At 50.5% G+C, this 18,151-nt stretch overlaps 1 protein-coding gene across 5 annotated transcripts; it reads right to left on the bottom strand.

Annotated features, from left to right (window-relative positions):
- Nucleotides 1–337: 337 nt before the first annotated feature.
- On the bottom strand, nucleotides 338–17,849 carry LOC131593022 (6-phosphofructo-2-kinase/fructose-2,6-bisphosphatase 3). 5 transcript variants are annotated; one of them, XM_058865172.1, is made up of 17 exons: nucleotides 17,743–17,783; nucleotides 17,240–17,354; nucleotides 12,890–13,015; nucleotides 12,496–12,592; nucleotides 12,183–12,249; nucleotides 11,975–12,049; nucleotides 11,616–11,672; nucleotides 9,710–9,834; nucleotides 8,765–8,972; nucleotides 8,366–8,512; nucleotides 8,124–8,228; nucleotides 7,023–7,152; nucleotides 6,783–6,845; nucleotides 6,560–6,624; nucleotides 4,943–5,113; nucleotides 3,838–3,860; nucleotides 1,525–2,021 (listed from the first exon to the last, which is right to left on the bottom strand). In XM_058865172.1, the coding sequence occupies exons 2-17, from the start codon at nucleotides 17,316–17,318 to the stop codon at nucleotides 1,967–1,969; spliced, it is 1,593 nt and encodes a 530-aa protein (XP_058721155.1). In that variant the 5' UTR covers nucleotides 17,319–17,354; nucleotides 17,743–17,783; the 3' UTR covers nucleotides 1,525–1,966. The 5 variants fall into 5 exon arrangements, with proteins under 5 accessions (XP_058721151.1, XP_058721150.1, XP_058721154.1 ...); XM_058865168.1 differs by lacking the exon at nucleotides 1,525–2,021 and adding an exon at nucleotides 338–1,007 and having other exon boundaries at nucleotides 17,240–17,849; XM_058865169.1 differs by lacking the exon at nucleotides 17,240–17,354 and having other exon boundaries at nucleotides 1,524–2,021; nucleotides 17,743–17,841.
- Nucleotides 17,850–18,151: the final 302 nt, after the last annotated feature.

The following is an 18,151-nucleotide window of genomic DNA, read 5'->3' as shown; positions in this document are numbered from 1 at the left end:
GGCATCTGGCCACCTCCATGAGACCTGTGTGTCTACAAACTGCACCTAAGCCTAGGGATTCAAACCCTTCCCAATACCTCCACTTCCATCTAAAAAAGAAGAAAGGGGAGATGAAGTACCAGCACAGCACCTCAAACAGTGCTTAGCCTCCCCAAAATTCAGCCCATGCCTGAACTCAGACCATCCCTGGCTGCTCCCCAACATGAAAGCATCACCCAAGCCCCTGCTGGCATGGTTCCTCATGCACTGCAGGCAGCTTTCAACCAGTTTTAGCAGCAGATTTACATTCTCTGCAAACCCCTTTAAAGTATGTTGATTTTAAAAAAAAGTGAAAGAATGGGTTGGTTTTTTTTATTAAACCCAGCAGTTCTTGCAGTGAAGGAGTTCACACAGCTGCTTTCCTGGTGCTCACAGATCTGCATGAGCCAGGCTGGCATGTGTGACCAGTTGTAGTGTGGGTGAGGGACTGCAGCACAGCATGTTAGGGGCTTATTCAAAAGTAATTAACAACATTAATAATAATAATAATAAAAAAAAATGCAAAACCCCTTTACCCACCCCCCCTTCCCCCTATTTCTCTGCTAACCCCACACCATCCACATATATACACACCCCACCCAGAGATGGATGGGTACCAATCATCTATACAGAAGATCCAAACCACTGAAAGGGAGGAAAATTAAACTCCTGTGCACTACAGAAGCACTTTACAGCTTGCTACAGGATGCTGGAGAGGAGAGCAAACGCTGCAGCCTGAAGAGCTGATGGTGACCCCGGGAGGGAGCTGGGCTCCTCCGCCGCTCTCCTGCATCCCTCCCCCCTCAGCAGCGCGGGATTTTGCGGATGAACGGGCAGCGTGAGCGGAGCCTCGCCGCGGCCGGAGGGGACCGGTTTGTAAGCAAGCTTCGGGAATGGCGATGGGATGAGAAGCTGGCGGCGCTGGCAGCGCCAGCGGCCTCGCGATGGTGCCCACGGAGTCACGACGGCTTCTGGGAGTTGCTCATGTTCTGGAACGAGAGGGGAAGGAGAGGCGTTGGGGGCTGGGGTCAGGCTCCAGCCCAGCAGCGCCTTCTAAGAACACATGAACGAGGGGACAAGGAGGAACAAAGCCACGCACGGGTCACTACGAAGCACCCACCACAGGAGAGGACACTGCCCACCCGAGGAGAGAGGCAGCTGGCTGACTCACTGCCCACCCCCTCCTCAAGCATTGCCTGGCTTTAATTACGGAGTTAGAATTGAGATATCCCTTAAAACTGAGCTAAACCCAAGGCAACCCTCCCACCCCACCCTGTCTGTCCTTCTGAAGCTGCTCTTTGGTCCACACAAGGCAAGGTGACAGGGGACCACAGTGCTCATTCAAGCAGCCAAATTCAACATCTCTCTTGCTCCCGTTCAAGGGTGGGCAGTGTCCCCCCACACCTGCCAAGGATGAGGCCATTGTTTGTCCATCCTTAGCAATGCCAAGAACAGGCAGCTCCCACTGGCCATGCCAAGAACCACTAGTGGCAGAGCAGCAGCACAACTCCCCTGGTGAAGCCCCATGAGTTTTCATGGGCCCAAGAGACGCTCCAGACACAGCCCTGGTACAGAGTGACAACAACAGGTACCCACCAGCACACGGTGAGGACCACAAAACCAGAGACAATCAGCTAAACACAAGCAGGACCAGCCCCAAGGAGAACATCTTCTCCAGGAGAAGCCCAGGGGACCACAAGGACATTTCCCAACTCACAGAACTACATGAAACAAGGTAGGGAAAAAAAGGACTAGGAAACAGCTAGGAAGGGTTCTCTTTTTTTTTTTTTTTTTTTTAATTTTTTTTTTTTATGCATTTACTACCTAAGCTGCCTCTTACAAGCACCAGGAATCCCAACCAGGCTTAGAGGCAGAGCGGGCTGAGCTGTTCTCTGTTATCTAAGGAGACAGGAGGAGGGTTAGGAAAAGCCACATGCACCACAGCCATTTACCTTGGAAATATTAGCAAAGAGAAAACTTTGAGAAAGTGACAAACGGGTCTTCTTTTTAAGCATGAAAAGTGAAGGGGAGAAGAAGGGAGGGGATCAGGTGACTGTTCAAAAGTGCACTTTGGATCACAACCAAGCAAAAAGAAAAGAAATCATCACGCCAGGTAGTCCCACGACCCCCAGCCAGCTCAATCCCACAGCCAGGAGGACTCAGAGGTACTCAGCCACATCCCCAGCCTCTCCTGGTCCTCCTGGATGGGGATCAAGACCCCCAGTGTGAGGGCTGATGCAGTGAAGCCCCCACTACCAACCGAGGTCCAGGATGCAGGTTGTGAAGGAGGTACCTTCCACCTCCCCAGCCCCATACAGGTGGTGAGTGAGGGACTAAACCAGTGCACAAGACAGCAGCCTCCCAGAGCTAACAGCAGTGTGAATGTCACCAGGCCTTGGGTTTGGCAGGTCCTTGTAGGTCCCACAAAAGCAGCCTTTAAGTCCCACACTAGGAGGTAGAGACAGGCTCCCAGCAGGTGGAGATTTTCAACTTGCTAGTGCCAGCCTATACCTGGTGTGGGTAACCATCACTGCCTTCTCCAGCAAAATCTGACACATCCATCTCCCAAACTCAGCAGCAGAGTGTGTTTTCAGTGTCCCAGCCAGCACCAAGGCATGCAGGGCCCTTTGTTACAATACAAATGTGAAAACGGTGGAGGGAAGGATGGACAAAAATGAAAATACTTTCAGTGCAACCCAAGAGGATCAGGTTCCATCAGGGGCTTCAGTGGCCACAAGCAGCAGGGGAAGGGTCACAGGCATGCAGGCCATGCTGAGGGACTCAATCTCTACACTCGTGCAGGAGCACGGTGATCTCACCCAACCCATCCACCAGCAAAGCCAAATGCAGCAGACCTAACTTCCTTTTTCTCAAAAAGGTTTACTCTAAAAGGGGAAGAAATATGAGCTTCAACAGCTGCTGCAGGGAAGCAGGGCTGAGCTCTGGCCTGGACATGTTAGAGCAGATCCCTCCATCTTCAGCCCACAAAATAACCCAAGCCAGGGATGCTCACAGGCTGATTTGAACTGGCCCTCAGAGGGCAAAAAGGGCCCCTGGACACCACCCAGCATCAACTCAGCCCCAAAGTCTTCCCAGTCTTTGAGAAGACACCTGAACATATAACTGCTGCTCTCAACTCAATGTAGCATTAATTAAGTCCAAAGGCTTCAAATTTATCCAGGAGCTATCCTGTTCCTTAGGGATATAACTGCTCTAAGCCAAACTGCCAGAGCCTTGATTATTCATAATTAGTGCATTGAATGCTCAAGGTGTTCTGCTTTTGTAACAGAGGTAGAGAAGGACAATTTCCATTCACTCTGCCTACAACATCTAGACTGGGTGTTTCCAAAACCCAGGTTTGCAGAACTGCAGTTGGCTGGTCCCATCCAGCTCCAGGAAACACATTCCTGAGAAGGTCAGAAGCTTCTCAGATACCTCTCTGGTGCCAGCACTCACAGGCAGAAGTCAGAGCACTCAGGAAGGACAGAGCACCCAGGTCTCTTACAGTACAATGTGCTATCACAGAGGACACAGCTCCAGCATCACCCATAGGCATCATCATCAGAGTGAAAGTGATAATTTGCTTAATTTCACAACACAATTGGGACATTTCATCAAGCTAGGATACAAACCAGCACCCACAGTCTCCTCTTTACTTTTCCTAAAACAAATCCCACTCCCTCCAAAAACAGCAAAATACTAACTCCCGTGAAATCCACACCCCGTCCGGATTTCGCAACAACAAAACAACCCAGCAGGATGGCAACAGACATGGAAAAAGAGGTTGGAAGGGGGAATAAGACGCAAGAAGGTACTTACAGGCATGCCTTCCCTAGTAAAGGCTGCAGAGAGACAGAGAGAACAGAGAGAGGTGTCAGTAACCCTGCACCACACCGAGCAGAGGACAGTGGGCAGCAGCGAAGGGCACTGGGCAGCCAGAGCTGGCAAAAGGTTTCCTTGTGAGGCTCAACCAGCCCAAGCAGAGCCCTGGGAGCTGAGACAGACCCAGCTGCCCTGGGAGGCTCATGCAAAGCAGCAACCAAGCAGAGCAATGGGGGAGCACAGAGCCATTCCTAACCTGGCCAGGATCTGGGTGAGGAGGGGAGAAAGGACATCACACCAACACAGACAACAGAGAGAGGGGCTGGGCATGACAGTGAGATCCAACAGGCAGCTGGTGGGAAGGGCAGCATAGCAAAGGCTCCTATAGATTATATAGGATTCCTTAGTGAGCTTAGGAGAGGGGTTTGTGCCTGGAGAAGTGAGCAGCAAGCAAGGCCTCTCTTCCTATGTCCCTTCTTGGGTGGGTGAAAGAGGAGAGGACACATGAGCACCATGGCAGCTGCCCACAGGGTTTCACCCAGGCTCACCACACCCAGAGCCCTCTATTCAATTGTGGTCCAATTTGTCTACACCTCCAGGATAAAGGAGACCCTTCCAGCCAAAGATGAGTCTTGGCAGCTCCTCCTTAAGGAGCAAATGAAAAAAATGCATGAGAGCATTTGATTTATTGCCATGCCCAGCTGTACATCGGAGCCAAGTGTGCCCAGAGGAAAGGCACGAGCTCTTTGTTCCTGCTCACTCCAGGTAGGAGACCCCTCAGGAGAGGTTGATTCTGGATGGTGAAGGCACTAAATTAATTAATGCAGCCTAGAGCTTGGTGGAAGTTCATGATGCTCTCAAAAACCCAAGAGAGGATCACAGTGACCCAAGGCAGGGAGGGACAGCAGTCGTGGGAGGAAGATGCATCTCAGACAGCAGCACAGGTTACGACAAGTGCAAGCAGTTCCTCAGCTTCAGGAGTGACAGGAGGACAACAAACAATAAAACAACAAGAACAACAACCAAAAAAAAGAATAAAAAGAAAAAAGAAAAAATAAGGGGGGGAAAAAAAAAAAAAAAAAAAAAAAAGAGTTCAACTAACTTGTCCCGGCATCTGCGTGGGCACTTCCTGAGGAACACAGCCTGGCAGGGCAGAAGAAACAGCCACATGCTCCTCAAAGCTGTTGATGCGAGGTTTTTTGGTGGGCTCTGGGCTTGCTAGAGGGGTAACGCTATTACGTCTCATGAGCGGGTTAGGTCCCTTCTTTGCTTCCTAAATTAAAGTGAGACAAAGAAAATAAAAGTAAATATAAAAAATAAAGCAAAATAAAGAAAAGGGAAGAAGGCGACAGTTATAAAGGAAAAAAAAAAAGAAGCAAGTTGCTTTGGTTTTCTTTTTTTTAATTTTTAAGTGGCCTCTGCTTTTCCCCACAGTCACTGTCAATAAGAAAAGGGTGCACTGGAAGGCTCTGGACACAAAAAAACCCCTGATGCAAAATGTTTAAGAGTGCAGAAGGGGAGGGGAGAAAATAAAAAAAGGCTCTGCACTCAGACATGAGACAAGACTTTCTCCTCATCTGAGTCTCTCAGCTGACAAAAGAGAGTAACCACATGTAGCTAAACACACCCAGCAGCAATCAAGCCATGGCTCTGCACGACACAGAGGTGCCCATTGGTCTCCTCCTCAAAGCCAGTCCCTCCACCCAGAGAGGAGTGAAAGCAAGAAGAGGGAAGATGAGCCAGCCCAGGCTGACCAGGAAGATTTGGGAAATGGGAGCAGAGCAGCCAGCGAGGGTCGGCACCGCACCAAGCTCCAACTCAAGCAAGGAGGGATGGAGGCAAAGCTGAGCATGGGGCACCCAAGCACTTGGTACGTGTCTCACCCCGTCCTACCCGAGGCCTTGCTGCCATCCCCAGAGAGGGCAAAGCAGGGCATCAATGGCCCCAAGCAGGGGGAAGGACTGGCTTCCCCCTACAGCTGCAGGGGAAGCAAAGGCAAGGAGATGTGGGCCAAAGGGGGACAGCCCAAACTGCTCAGTATCACTCTGGGCTCCACCAGCACTAAGCACAGGTTGGAAATGTCCCAGCATCTTGGGACATGGGTGCTGCCAGGGTCCCTGTGGCCCACTCTGGGTGGCTGCCCAGCCCTGACACCAAGTTGGCATCTTCCTGTTCTGGCCTCTGAGCTCCAGTGGAGCACTTGGCAGACAGACCCAACCTTACAGGAATTTTTCTCCACAGGAGGGGTCTCCTCCAGCACTGCTACCTCCCACCCTGCAAAATGACAGAGAGCCATACCAGGAAAAAGACCCTCAGAGGCAGAGGTAGGGCAAGCATTGAGCCCAGGCTCTGCCAGCCAACTGGGAGACTTGGAAGAAGCCATCTTCTCCATTCTCAGCTCCATTCCCTGCTCAGGCGAGTGCATGACCGTGCAGGAGAAAGTCAGAGACCAGGGAGGAGTTTTCCCTGGGCAAACACACTGGGAAGCAGGAACATGCAACAACAGTCCTTTTCCCATGGAAAACCCTCAACTGGCCACAGCTTTGCAGAGCAAGAACACATCTGATGCTCCCAGTCTTCCAGCAGCACTTCCAAGCACCCAGCTGAGCAATCTACCCATGCCCACCCCAGGCATGATTTGGCAGTTCCCACTGCCAGCTGACCACAAGGGACACGAGGGGGACACCCAAGGACAGCTCCAGGGAAAAGCAACACTCACCTCTGGCCGATCTCTGTGGGTGTTGACTGCTTCAATGTTCAGTGAGATGGACTCGACGCGGCAGCCTGCAGGAAGGAGCACAAGGAGACAGATCAGCAAGCCCAGCAGGCACAGGATGTTACCAAGTGCTCCACCATGGATCCCTGCTTTTCTCCCAGCCAGCCTGGATTCAGGAGGAGGTACAAATCAACCCCCCTGGCATGTTTAGGCAGGTCTCACTCACCATAGGCTACCGGAGTCAGCTTCAACACTGTGTGCAGGGGACATTTCAGGTAGGGCATTTCATCTGCAGAGACAGCAAAGCAGGAGGGTTATCCCACCTCCTCTCCAAAGGCAGGATCAGACACCCTCACCCACACCAAAGAGATGCACGCTCCAGGATGTGAACACAGTCTCCCCAGAGCTGTATCCATCACCCCTCCTCCAGCAGGGCCAATCCTCTCCCCAGAGACAGGGAGCTTACCTGCACTCTTGTCCAGGAAGTACGCCAGGAGACAGCGCATGACAGCCTGGTGGCAGATGACAAGGACGTTTTCTTGCCTCTCCAGCTCCATGATGACTGGCTCCAGGCGCTGCACCAGGTCTTGGTAGGACTGGGACGGAAGGGAAGGGAGATGAGGCATGGAATTAATGCAACGAGCATCCCCAAAGAAACAACAGTTCCTGTCTTGGTACACCTCCTGATTTCATGCCTCTGAGTAAACCAACAAACTGCTAAAAACAAATAGATTCTCATCCTCAGGCTACTCTGAAACATCTTCTGTCAGAGAAGGAGCCATTCACATCTCAGAGAATCACAGCTCAGTCCTGGAGAATTAATTAAGGTAAACAACAAGGGCTTTGAAGATAGAGCCTCTCCATCATCTTGATATTTGGTTTCGTACAGGATTTCAAAGTTCTGAGAAGTCTGGAGCAACCTGAGAAACCCCAGGGCTTTGAAGGGCCTCCAAAAGCCAAGACAGGCAGCCAGAAGGAGCCCCAGACACCCAGAGTTTGTGTCTGGTATCCCACATATTCTTCTTAGATACAGGGTCGGATGTCAACAACAGATTTTTCTGAACTGTCTATGGGCACGACTTTAAATTTGGGGATAATTAGCTCAATTCACAGCCTAAAGTATCAACCAGAACTGATGTCAATTCACACCTCATTGTGTCACACCCGAAAAGCAGACTGCCAGGAACAGAGATATTCCCATCAACCCTTAGGGAATGATACTGAGAACAAGGCGAACATTTTTAGAAATGAAGAAAATTGGGGCAGCACAAAACTGTGAGCAGGTATAATGATGGAGGTTGAACTAGAAACCTCCAGAGACCTTTCCCTACTAATTTTCTATAAAGTCAGTGGGACTGTTTGTTAAGTGACATATTTCTTAGTGAGATCTTCATATGCCAAAATTTCACAAGAGCTCAAGTAGAGGTAAACACGTGCCCTGATCTCTTAACTCTAGTTTCCTGGAGCTCTCACTGCTTCTCTGCTCAAGAGTAGAGGACAGAATGAGGAAAAAAAGGCCATATTTAAAGTAAAAGTCCTGTCTCTGAAGGTGTCCCTGCAGACCTACCTCCCCAGAAGGATAACGGTAGTAATATTTATCCTGATCACGCAGAGCAAATTCCTCTGGATGTTGCTCCCTGATTTCTTCATAGGTCATTTCTTCACACACACCCTGCCAGGGCAAGACAACCATGAGGTTACTGGACATGCTCAAGTCCAACAGCATCAGCACAGCCAGAGAAAACCTCACTTTCTCTTGTTAAGCAACAACCAGCCCCATCCAGCTATTCTGGCTGCACAGACACTCACAGCATCAATTTCATTCAGTGCCTTCCACTGCTCATAGGGCAGCTGGAGAGCTTCTGCTGTTTGGATTGTCCTCTTTAGCTGGCTGGTCCAAATTTTGAGGTCCTTCAGGTTTTGCTCTTCCACAAATTTGTTCAGTGCCACTGCAAACTGTGAGACATAAGAAAAAAGAGGTTGATTCCTGGTCCATAGCTTCCCAATGGGCCTTCTCCCAGTAGGGCAGAAAGAACAGCCTTCTGCTCTGAGAGGAAGGGCAGCCACACATTCATTGGTGCCCAAGAGCTACAGATGGACCCTCAGCAGCCCAGCTGTCATCAAACATCCACTTAACCCAAGGCACAGCATCTACTACAGCCAGATCACTCCTGGAAGCCACAGGGGAGTATTTTCCTTCTTCCTCACCTTCTTGCCCCTGTTGGAGAGGCCAGAGTCTCCTCCAATCCTCCCCTTGAGGTTGAACTCGCTCTCGCCATGCCGACAGAGGTAAATGGTGCGGGGCTGGACGTGGATGTTCATCAGGTAATAAACAATCCTGCTCTGGATGTGATCCTGAACCCTGTTGACCAGGAACCGCCGGCCAACATCGATGACTTTGATGAGAGAAAGTTCCCTGGGGACAGACAGACGTCATTCTCAAAAGCAGCCCTGTGAGTTATCTCTGTCCATGTAATCACGGGCTCAAAAGGATTTCCTGCAGGCTATTTTCAGCAGGGAGCCAACAGGTAATGGGGGTTCATGGAGGGCTGAATAGCAGCAGTGTAATCACCACCCCTCCTCTTGCAGCAGTAAAGAGGATTAAACAGGACTAACAGGGAACATGCTCCTCCCCAGGACAGGGATCAGCAGGACTGGGATAATCTGTGCAGGGCACACAGACGTGTTTGTGAGCAGTGGAGAGGCTGGGAGGTGCCTGCAGAGTCAGGCAGGACAGCAAAACTCTTCCAAGACACACAACAACCAGGCAGAAGCCACAGGGCTTGCTCAATCCTGTGGTTTGAGCCAAACAGTCCCTTCCTTTAACTGGGACAATGAAAAAAGCACCTCAACCACTCAAACTCAAGTGCTTTCCCAAAGCCTTTGTATTTAGACCAGCAGAACAAGGTTGAAAACAGCTCATCTGAGCCCAGAAAAGCCTGGGAAGGCAACAGTGCCCATTTCTCTGGCACAGGGCCTGGGGAAACCAGCATTTTCCTATAAAAGGCCTGAATTTGAGGTGAGGCCTGGCCATAAACCATTCTAGCACAGTCAAGTGTTTGAAGACAAAGTGAAATACAGCTCCACCCTTCACTGCTCCTCTCCTGGGAGAAGGCAGGTGCTCAAGGCAGCTCAGAAGCCAAGGTCTCTTACCTGTCATAGTCATCAGGGTCAAGGGGCTGGTAGCTGGCTTGGTAACAATTGATCCTCTTCATGAAATCCTCCATGGCATCGGTGGAATTACAGTCCCGGTAATCTGGGCTGGACAATTTGACTTCCTGCAACAGAAAAAAAAGCATGCCACAAGGAGAGGTTAGGAAGCTTTCCAGGCCAGACAATGCTAATCTGGAATTTCAAAGACCTGCCAAGATGCAGTGATTAGCTGAAACCAAGTGATGACTACTTTACAGTCATCACTCATCACAGGGCAGAAAAGAAGCAAACTAGACCTAGAATCAAGCATAATTTGATATCAACCATTGCATGATTAGTAGAGACACTCATCAGCCCACTCCCATTCTCCCAAGAGTTGGGGTAGCACTTCAGCACCCAACAGCAGGAAAACAGCTTCCTAATGGCTAAAAAAACCCCATCAGCTTCAAATTCAAGCTGAGAAAGGGAAGTGCATGAGCTTAGACAAGATGCTTATCCCAGCTCAGCAGCAGGACAACAGTAAGACGGCAACATTCAACCCTTTCTGTGCATTATTTGCTGCAAGCTGTTGGGCTGAGAGACATTAGAAACAGAATATGTGAATATCCACAAACCTCATGGACTAAGTCCTGCCTGAACTAATCTAACAGGCTCTTTTTCCTGAAGATTTGGGCTTGAACAGCAGCATTACACATTGGTAGCTTCACAAGCCATCCTGAAACCAACAGGATAACATAATGGATTGACACATGTGGCAGCATCCCAGGCCTGGGGTGTATTTTCCACACTGATCCACACTTAGCACTACTAAGAGCACCATTCATCTGCAGTTCCCTGTGGAGCAAAATCCCACGCTCAGCTAGGAGCTCATTTTCTCGCCCTTCAAGCATTAGTTTCCAAATAAAGGGATTAAAATCCTAAAAAAAAAAAAAAAAAAAAAATCCAGCTTGTGGAAAAAAATAAAAAGGAGCAAACTGATCATTTTGTTGTAGAAAAGGCTGTGTGCAACCTCCCATGAAGCTGGTCATTGGGACAGCAGCTCCCAGCAGGAGAAAAAGTCACTCTTCAGCACCAGCCGCTGGCTGGCAGCACCATTTTTCTCCAGTGAAGCCATGTTGGTTCTCACCAATCACCTTTTAATTTTCCATGTGTCTCAGCAGTTTCCAGAATGGTCTGCTCCATGATCTTCCCAAACACTGATGTGAGACTGAGCCTGTAGTCCTTCAGTTCTGTCAGGGCTTTGTCTTTCCTAACCCAATCCCTGCTGCTCAGACAATCTCTGTATTCCTCCCAGGCTGCCTGACCTTGTTTCCATCCTCTCTCTGTAGGCTTCCTTTTTGTGTTTGAGTTTGTCCAGGAGCTCCTTGTTCATCCTGGCATTTTTGATGGCTTCTCCTTTGCTGGGAATGCATCACAGCTGAATTTGGAGATTATCTTTGAGCATTAACCAGTTTTCTTGGGCCCCTCTTCCCTCTTGGGCTTTTTATCCCACAGTACTCCAGGCCAAAATCTGCTCTCCTGACATCTCACTTCATAGCCACTGCAGCCCAGGCTGCCCTGGAGCTTCACATTCCTCACCAACCCCTCCTTGTTGGTGATAAGGTGCAACATAGAGCAAACAAGGAGGGAGAAGGAAGTCATCAACACATTCCAGGAACCTCCTAGACTGCTGTGCTGTCCCTCCAGCAGATACCAGGGAGGTTCAAATCCACCATGAAGACCAGAGCTTGTGAAGAAGACATGCATCAGTAACAATCTTGATTTTACAGAACATAGCATTACAGAGTATCATATCTGCATGTTTAGTCGAACAAAAGGGTCTCTGTTTATCACAAAGGTGATGCCATTGCTACCTCTCTATGGAAGGAAAGTAGAAGCAGGACAATTCCACCAGTTCCACACTTACCATAACGTTGGTGGCAACTACGTTGGGATCATTGCAGACAGATTCAATGAAAAACACCTGCGAAGCAAAGCAAAGCCCAGCTGAAAGACACCAACAAGGTTTGTAACATCCAGCCAGCTCCTTGCTCAACCCAACCTCCTCCCTGCTTGACCAGAGAGCTCTCCCTCTGCCCCACTCCCATCCTTTCCTTCCCCATGGCTCAGAACATGGGATGAAGGAAGGGTTTAATATTTTTAATCAAACCCAGCACTGAAATCTCCCTCCCACAGGAGCAGCATGAGAATAACACAAGTAAAAGATACACCAACTCTACACCACAGTGGACTTCACAATGCAGGCATCAGCCCCATGGCACCAACCTTGAATCCGTTCTCTTTGGCAAAGTTTAGGATCATCCCTCTCCTCTCCCTTGTGGTATTGGTGGCATCAAAAACCTTTAAAAGCAAAAGATCTCAATTAGCACCACAAAGGCCTGGTTTCCCAGTGATCCCCTCCTCAGAAAAGGGACTGCAGAGGAACTCTAGGGCAGCACAGCTGCCAAACCCCAGAGCACATCTGGGAGCTCACCGCAATCTGCCCGGCCTCCTCCGTCAGGTACAACTTCACATCCCTCAAGGCAGCCATGGCACATTGCCTGCAAAAGAGGGGACAGACGTGTGGCCCTGATGTCTTCTGGCTGTGGTGATCACCCTGAAGTTACCAATCCTGTACAGATTCAGTTTTGAGCTCTCAGAACCCTCCTTGGGCAAGCAGGGGAAATTCAAATCCAGGGCAAACTCAGAGCCCAACTTCTCTGTTCATCACCCCCAAACTGGGTAACTGTGCTGCCAGCCACAGCTTCACCACCATGTGGGGTCAGGGACAGGGTGCCCACACTCACCTCCTGACTTTCATGGCTTCCTCGTTGTCAGGACGGAAGAAGTCATAGGAGCTGTAATGCTTCACGGCCTCGCGGCGATACTCCCCAACGTTGAAAACTGGGTGGAAAAACAAAACAAAACATCAGAATGAGGGACATGACTCAGTTGTGCAGCTTCTGCAGTTAAAGCAAGCTCAGACCAAGAAATTACATCCTCAGAGCAAAAGGCTCAGGGCATCCCTTGGACTTCATAGTGAAGGAGAACCTTAGCTGCAGCAGGATGTGAAAACAGATATTGGGCCTGTGGGATCTTGGAAACATCCCCCACTACCTCCCATCTCTCAAACCACTGATCTAGAGGAATTCCTGGGGACCAGACCTCCTGCTTTCCCCTGGAAGCCAGAGCAAGCCTTACCTTTTGTGGGGACACCAATCCAGTTGAGGTAGCGAGTCAGCTTCTTGGAGATGTAGGTCTTGCCACGGGCTGGGAGGCCAACCATGACAATCACAGTGGGGGAATTGGCAAGCTGAGGCCCACAGGCTGCAAGGAGAAAGAACAGGAGCTGTTAATTCTCCAGCTCTTCCTGCATCAACCCTACAAAGCACTTGTTTTTATCCTGACTCCTTCCAAGTCCTTCAGCAGCTGGAGGAAACCTGAAAGCCACAGCAAGAACATCCTGATAGGCATGAAGTAGTCAAGGGCCCAGGAGCTGGCCTAGTCTCCCAGAAAAGCCTGAGCCTTGGTTTCCTTATCTGCAACCAAAAATTAAAAAAAAAAAAAAATGAAGTCAAGCACACTTCACATCCCAATGGCTTGGCCAATTCCATGAAAAGATTAAGGATAGCCAAGGACTTTAAGACTCTGCAGCACTGCCTGTGCTGAAAAACCAGGCCTGGTCCAAGATCTTCACCCACAGAAAGCATCCCCCAAATTACTTGACTAGATTTTTAGCTGACACACAACCAACTAACTGGAACTACCAGCATTTAGAAGCAGATATCCAAGTGATTTATCACTTTTTTCCTCATAAACCCAAGCTGGGTTGTTGGGATTTTTTTTTTTTTTTTTTTTTTTTTGTGGTGGAGAGGGCCCATGTCAAACAGCTGGAAAGGAAATCCAGAGGCAGCATTTGCAGGACAGATGGGACCCTGCAGGGGATTTCTCACCCACCCTTCCATTCACCCTGTGAGCCCAGAGACCTCATAGGAAAGGAATGCAAGGAGTGAGTGGCTGGTGGCAGAGCCATAAAACCCAGCTTAATTATGGCCTGGGTGGAGAGCTCTGCCTGCCACAGCTGCCTGAAGGTGGGACCAGAGGATGGAGACAGGGCTGGGGTAGTTTTTTGTCAGTGTGGCTCTGGAAAGGGCAAACCGAGGGGTACCCACAGAACATGCAAAGTACATGGGATCACCTTCCCCTTCTAAGAAAAGGAATAAATCCAGCAGCTGGAGAAACCAAATTAAGGCCACGAGGAAGAGTTATGGCACTTGCAACCAGATGGCAGAGGAGAGACACCCATCATCCTCCTAAGTCTCTCACCAGAGCAAACTCAGCAGGCAAGAGATTAGAAACTACCTAAAATATATTTTCTCATTTTTTGTTTCATACATTTCACATTGCCCAGTTTGGAGCTGCCCTCACACTCACTCCCTTTGTGAAACCTGCTTCCCCCTCAGTGCAGCATTTCAAAACCCCAGGGCAGCTCCCAAAGATTTGGCAGCAAGTGCCAATCTTCTGTGCTGGGGCACAAGGGAACTGTGCAACATAGCCAGAAAAATACTTTTTCCCCCTCTAACAATCTCACATCCTCATCCAAGCTATGAGTGCAAGTCTGTTTTACACAAAACCCACACACTTATTAGACAAAGGAAGAGGAAGGAATTATACCTGAATAAGGAAACTCTTCCTTTCCCTACCTGCCAGTGGACAAAGGCTGTCAAAGAGTAAAGCCAAGAGTATTTGGGACCATTAAATAGCACTCCAGGAGTGAAGGGACAATGCTGGGTAGTGTTCATGTCCCTGCTGCTCCAGACAGCTGTGACAGCCCCAGGGCTGGCAGTGTGTGGCCACACAGGTGCCACCTCCCCAAGGGTGCTGCAAGGGTTAGACACGCCTAATTCAGGAATCTCCCCCCAATTTTTGCTGCCCTTGGACAATGGAACAGCACCTGGGAAGCACCTCCCAAAACACCATGGCATCAGGGAGCAACTTTTCATCAGGGATTTGAGCCCAAACCAAAAGTCTCCGGGAAACTTTGCATCAGGGATGAAACAGAAGCCAGTGTTTTGCTCCCAGTCTTTCACAAAGGCCTCATTCATCATTTCTTTTCATCACTGCTGGGAAGCTATCAGGGATTTCAATACATATTCATTACTCCTTATCGACATCTAGCCAGGTAAGTCAAGGGCAGGGATGACTTTCAGGCTCAATCAGAGGATATTTAGAAGGAGCTCATCACTTTTGCTATTTGCAAGGTCAGCTTCACCAGTGGGTAAAAAGGAAGAGGAGAAAAGAGAAGAACCAAAAACAAAAAAACCAAAAAAAAAAAAAAAAACCAAACAGCACGAGAGGGAAAGAGATTTGCTTCTATAAAAAGTCGAATAAAACAGCCACCTCTCCATTTCAGGCATTTTTACTGTTTCCACATGAGTATTCCCCAAAACCTCCCACAAGCCCGGAGGGCACGTTCCATTAGTCCTATTCCCCCCTTTTCCCAGCTTCTTCCCGCTGCAATTCCAACACCTTCACGGATGCACTCCCCATCGCAGGCACACATCCCAGGCGTGTGTTCCCAGCGAGCCGGAGGGACGGGCAAAAGCAGCGACGGGATGGAGAGAGGCAGCGGCAGCTCCTTCCTTTCCTCCCGGAGCATCCCCCTCCCCTCGCCCGCCTCTGCCCAGCCAGCGCCTTCGACGGCTCCGCTTTCCCAGCCCCTACGTGAGAGACGTGCGGCGTGACAGCAATTTAATGGATCGCCGTCAAAAGGCCAGCTGAAGGAATCACTGCAGCCTCCCCTGGACGAGAGATCACACAATCGGACTCGTTATTGCACGGCCGGGGAGCGAGCGAGCGTCCTTCCAGGGGATGCTCCCAGGGATGCGCCCGCTCCCTCCAGGCATCGCGCTGGATGTGGTCTCGTTATTCCTCCCTTCCCACACAGCTTTGGAGCCCTCGCTCTTTGTTGCTGCTGAGGAATTAATAGCACCTCGCACTTAAAGTACCTCGAGTTAAAAAAAGAGTAAGCTAAAAAAAGCCTAAAAACCCTCTTCTCACATTGCACAGCGTCCAGCGCGGCTTGTTCCCACCCCAAGAAAAAATAATTAGAAGCCACATTATGTTATTAATAAGCCCCTCGATGCCTTAATATGTTAAATATGTTCGGTTTTTTCCGCTACCAATAGGGAGCTCTCTCTGAGAAACCAGGTGACTGAAGTGGCAAAAAACCACTGCATGCACAAGGGATTTCTTTCAGAGGTGCCAGTCCTTGAGAAAAATCCAGCCACAGAGGTACACGTGCAAAGCATTAAGCCGGGAGACGTTTTACCCCACTCTAAGCAAAGCCCCTTGGCTGCCCAGATGTGCAGCCTGTTGCTGAAATCCATTTCCTCGGCAGCTCCCGCTGCAGAGCTGCCCTTGCCAGGCACAGGCTGCGCATCCCAACATCTGCTCCAGGGTGCCTGACCCACAGCCACGGGCAACAGCATCTGGCAAGTTCATAGGATATATATTTTTCTAAAAAATAATATTATTTAGAAGGGAAAACTTTTCAGCCAAGGTAAATAAACATCGGAAGGGACTTCAAACGCCTGATGAAGGCAAGCATCGGAAAGACTGATTCACCCAAGCCACTTCCATCCCTCGCCAGGCGAGTGCCACCCCCCCATCCCGGTTCCGCACATTCCTGCGACGCTCATTTAGAATTAGGAGTCGCACAACTGGCAGGTTGTCAGCGTAGCTGGTGGGCGACTTAAAGGAGCTGCTTCCCGAGATTTCGGATTGGATCACGATTCAAGATTTGTTTTATAGTAACACCGGGATGACCCAAACATTTTTATATTCCGACCTTCAGAGACAAGGGGAAGCTACTGCAGAAGTTTCAGCACTAATTTCTGCCTTCCCCTCCACCTGCCTCCTATCTCATCCCCACGGGGTTGTAAAGTGCACACGGCTGGTGTTTGGTTGGGTTTTTCTTTTTTTCCCCCTAAATCCACTGCCTGAATCCTCCCTCCACCTCCAAAAAAAAATAAAAAAAAATTAGCACACTAATTAGACTAATTAGGTTTGGAGCAACCTGGTCTAGTGGAAGGTGTCCTGTCACATGGCAGGAGGGTTGTGGAACGAGATTATCTTTACGGTCCCTTCCAACCCAAACCATTCATGATTCTGTCATTAATAAATCCCCGGTCGAGCCGCTTGACAATCCCAGCTGAGCTGGAGCCCCGGGTGCGAGGTGAACAACCTTTTAATGGCAGGGCTGGGAGCGGAGAGTGGAAATGGGGCCAGGCGTGTGCGGGCACCTCCCCGCAGCCTGCGCTCTGCCATGCGGGGCCATGTGACGGCTGCACCTTCCGAGCGAGTCACGGGATGGCAGCGCCGGGATGCGGGACCGCGGGGATGCTGGGCACGCCGAGGGGAAGGGATGCGGAAGGGATGCTGCAAAGAGCCCCGCCGCGGTGCGCACAGAAAGGGGAGAGAGCTCCCCACCCTTCCCATCCCTCCATCCCAATCCCCATCCCGCCGGGATGCTGCCGTGCCCGTACTCACAGCGGCGGGGCAGCGCAGGGCGGTTGTCATTGGGAAGCCAAATCTTCTGGATGCGGCTTTGCGTCAGCTCCATGGGCATTTTTAAAACAAAGGTCTTTTTGCGCTCCGCGTCCACCTTGATGCGTTTGCGGGAGGGAGGAGGAGGAGAAATAAAAAAAGGGGGGAGGGGGAAGGAGGTGGGGGAAATATATGATAAAAAAAAAAATAAATAAAAAGGGGTTTTGTTGCAGTCGGTGGTTTTCGGCGAGCGGCTGCGGCGCTTTCGGATGCTGCTCCGAGCCTCGTGAAGGTTTTACGGCAGGAGGGGGAGGAGGAGGAAAAGGAGGGCCGGGTCTGCAGGGCACAAAGCCGGGCAGGAACGGCCCCAGTGCAGCCGCTGCGTGCTGGGAGGGAGCGAGGGCGAGCCCCGCCGCGAACCGCGATGGAAAGCGGGGTGAAAAAATACAGTACTAAAAAAAAATAAAAATTATCTCCCCTTTTAAATTGGAAAAGAAAAAAATTACAATAGGAGAAGAAAGGCAAGAGAATCTCCACGCGAGGCAGCCGGCGAAGGAGCGGTGCTACAGTCCGGGCTGCTGCTGTGGCCGGCTCCGCTCACGATGTGCCGGCAGCCGCCGGGCCGCCTTTTCTATCCCGACAGGCCGGGACCGCCTCCGGGGCGGGGCGGGGACGGGAGCTGCGGCGGCGGAGGAGGAGGAGGAGGAGGGAGGGAGGAGGAGGAGGATGATGATGATGATGATGATGAAGGGGGGATATCGGCCCGGCCCCTGCTGCCCCCTGGCGCCCGCCCCCCGCACTGCAGCGCGGACAAAGGACGCGCTTTGTTCCGCGGGGGGGACGCGGCACCGACACCCCCCCCCCAATACCGCGGCTTTGGGGACCCCCAAACTAAAATATTTATAGTTAAATAAG

The sequence above is a fragment of the Poecile atricapillus genome, chromosome Z (genome assembly GCF_030490865.1).
Source record: "Poecile atricapillus isolate bPoeAtr1 chromosome Z, bPoeAtr1.hap1, whole genome shotgun sequence".
NCBI classification, from domain to species: domain Eukaryota; kingdom Metazoa; phylum Chordata; class Aves; order Passeriformes; family Paridae; genus Poecile; species Poecile atricapillus.
The sequence above is the reverse complement of the archived record's forward strand: the minus strand, read 5'-3'. Positions and strand labels throughout refer to the sequence as shown.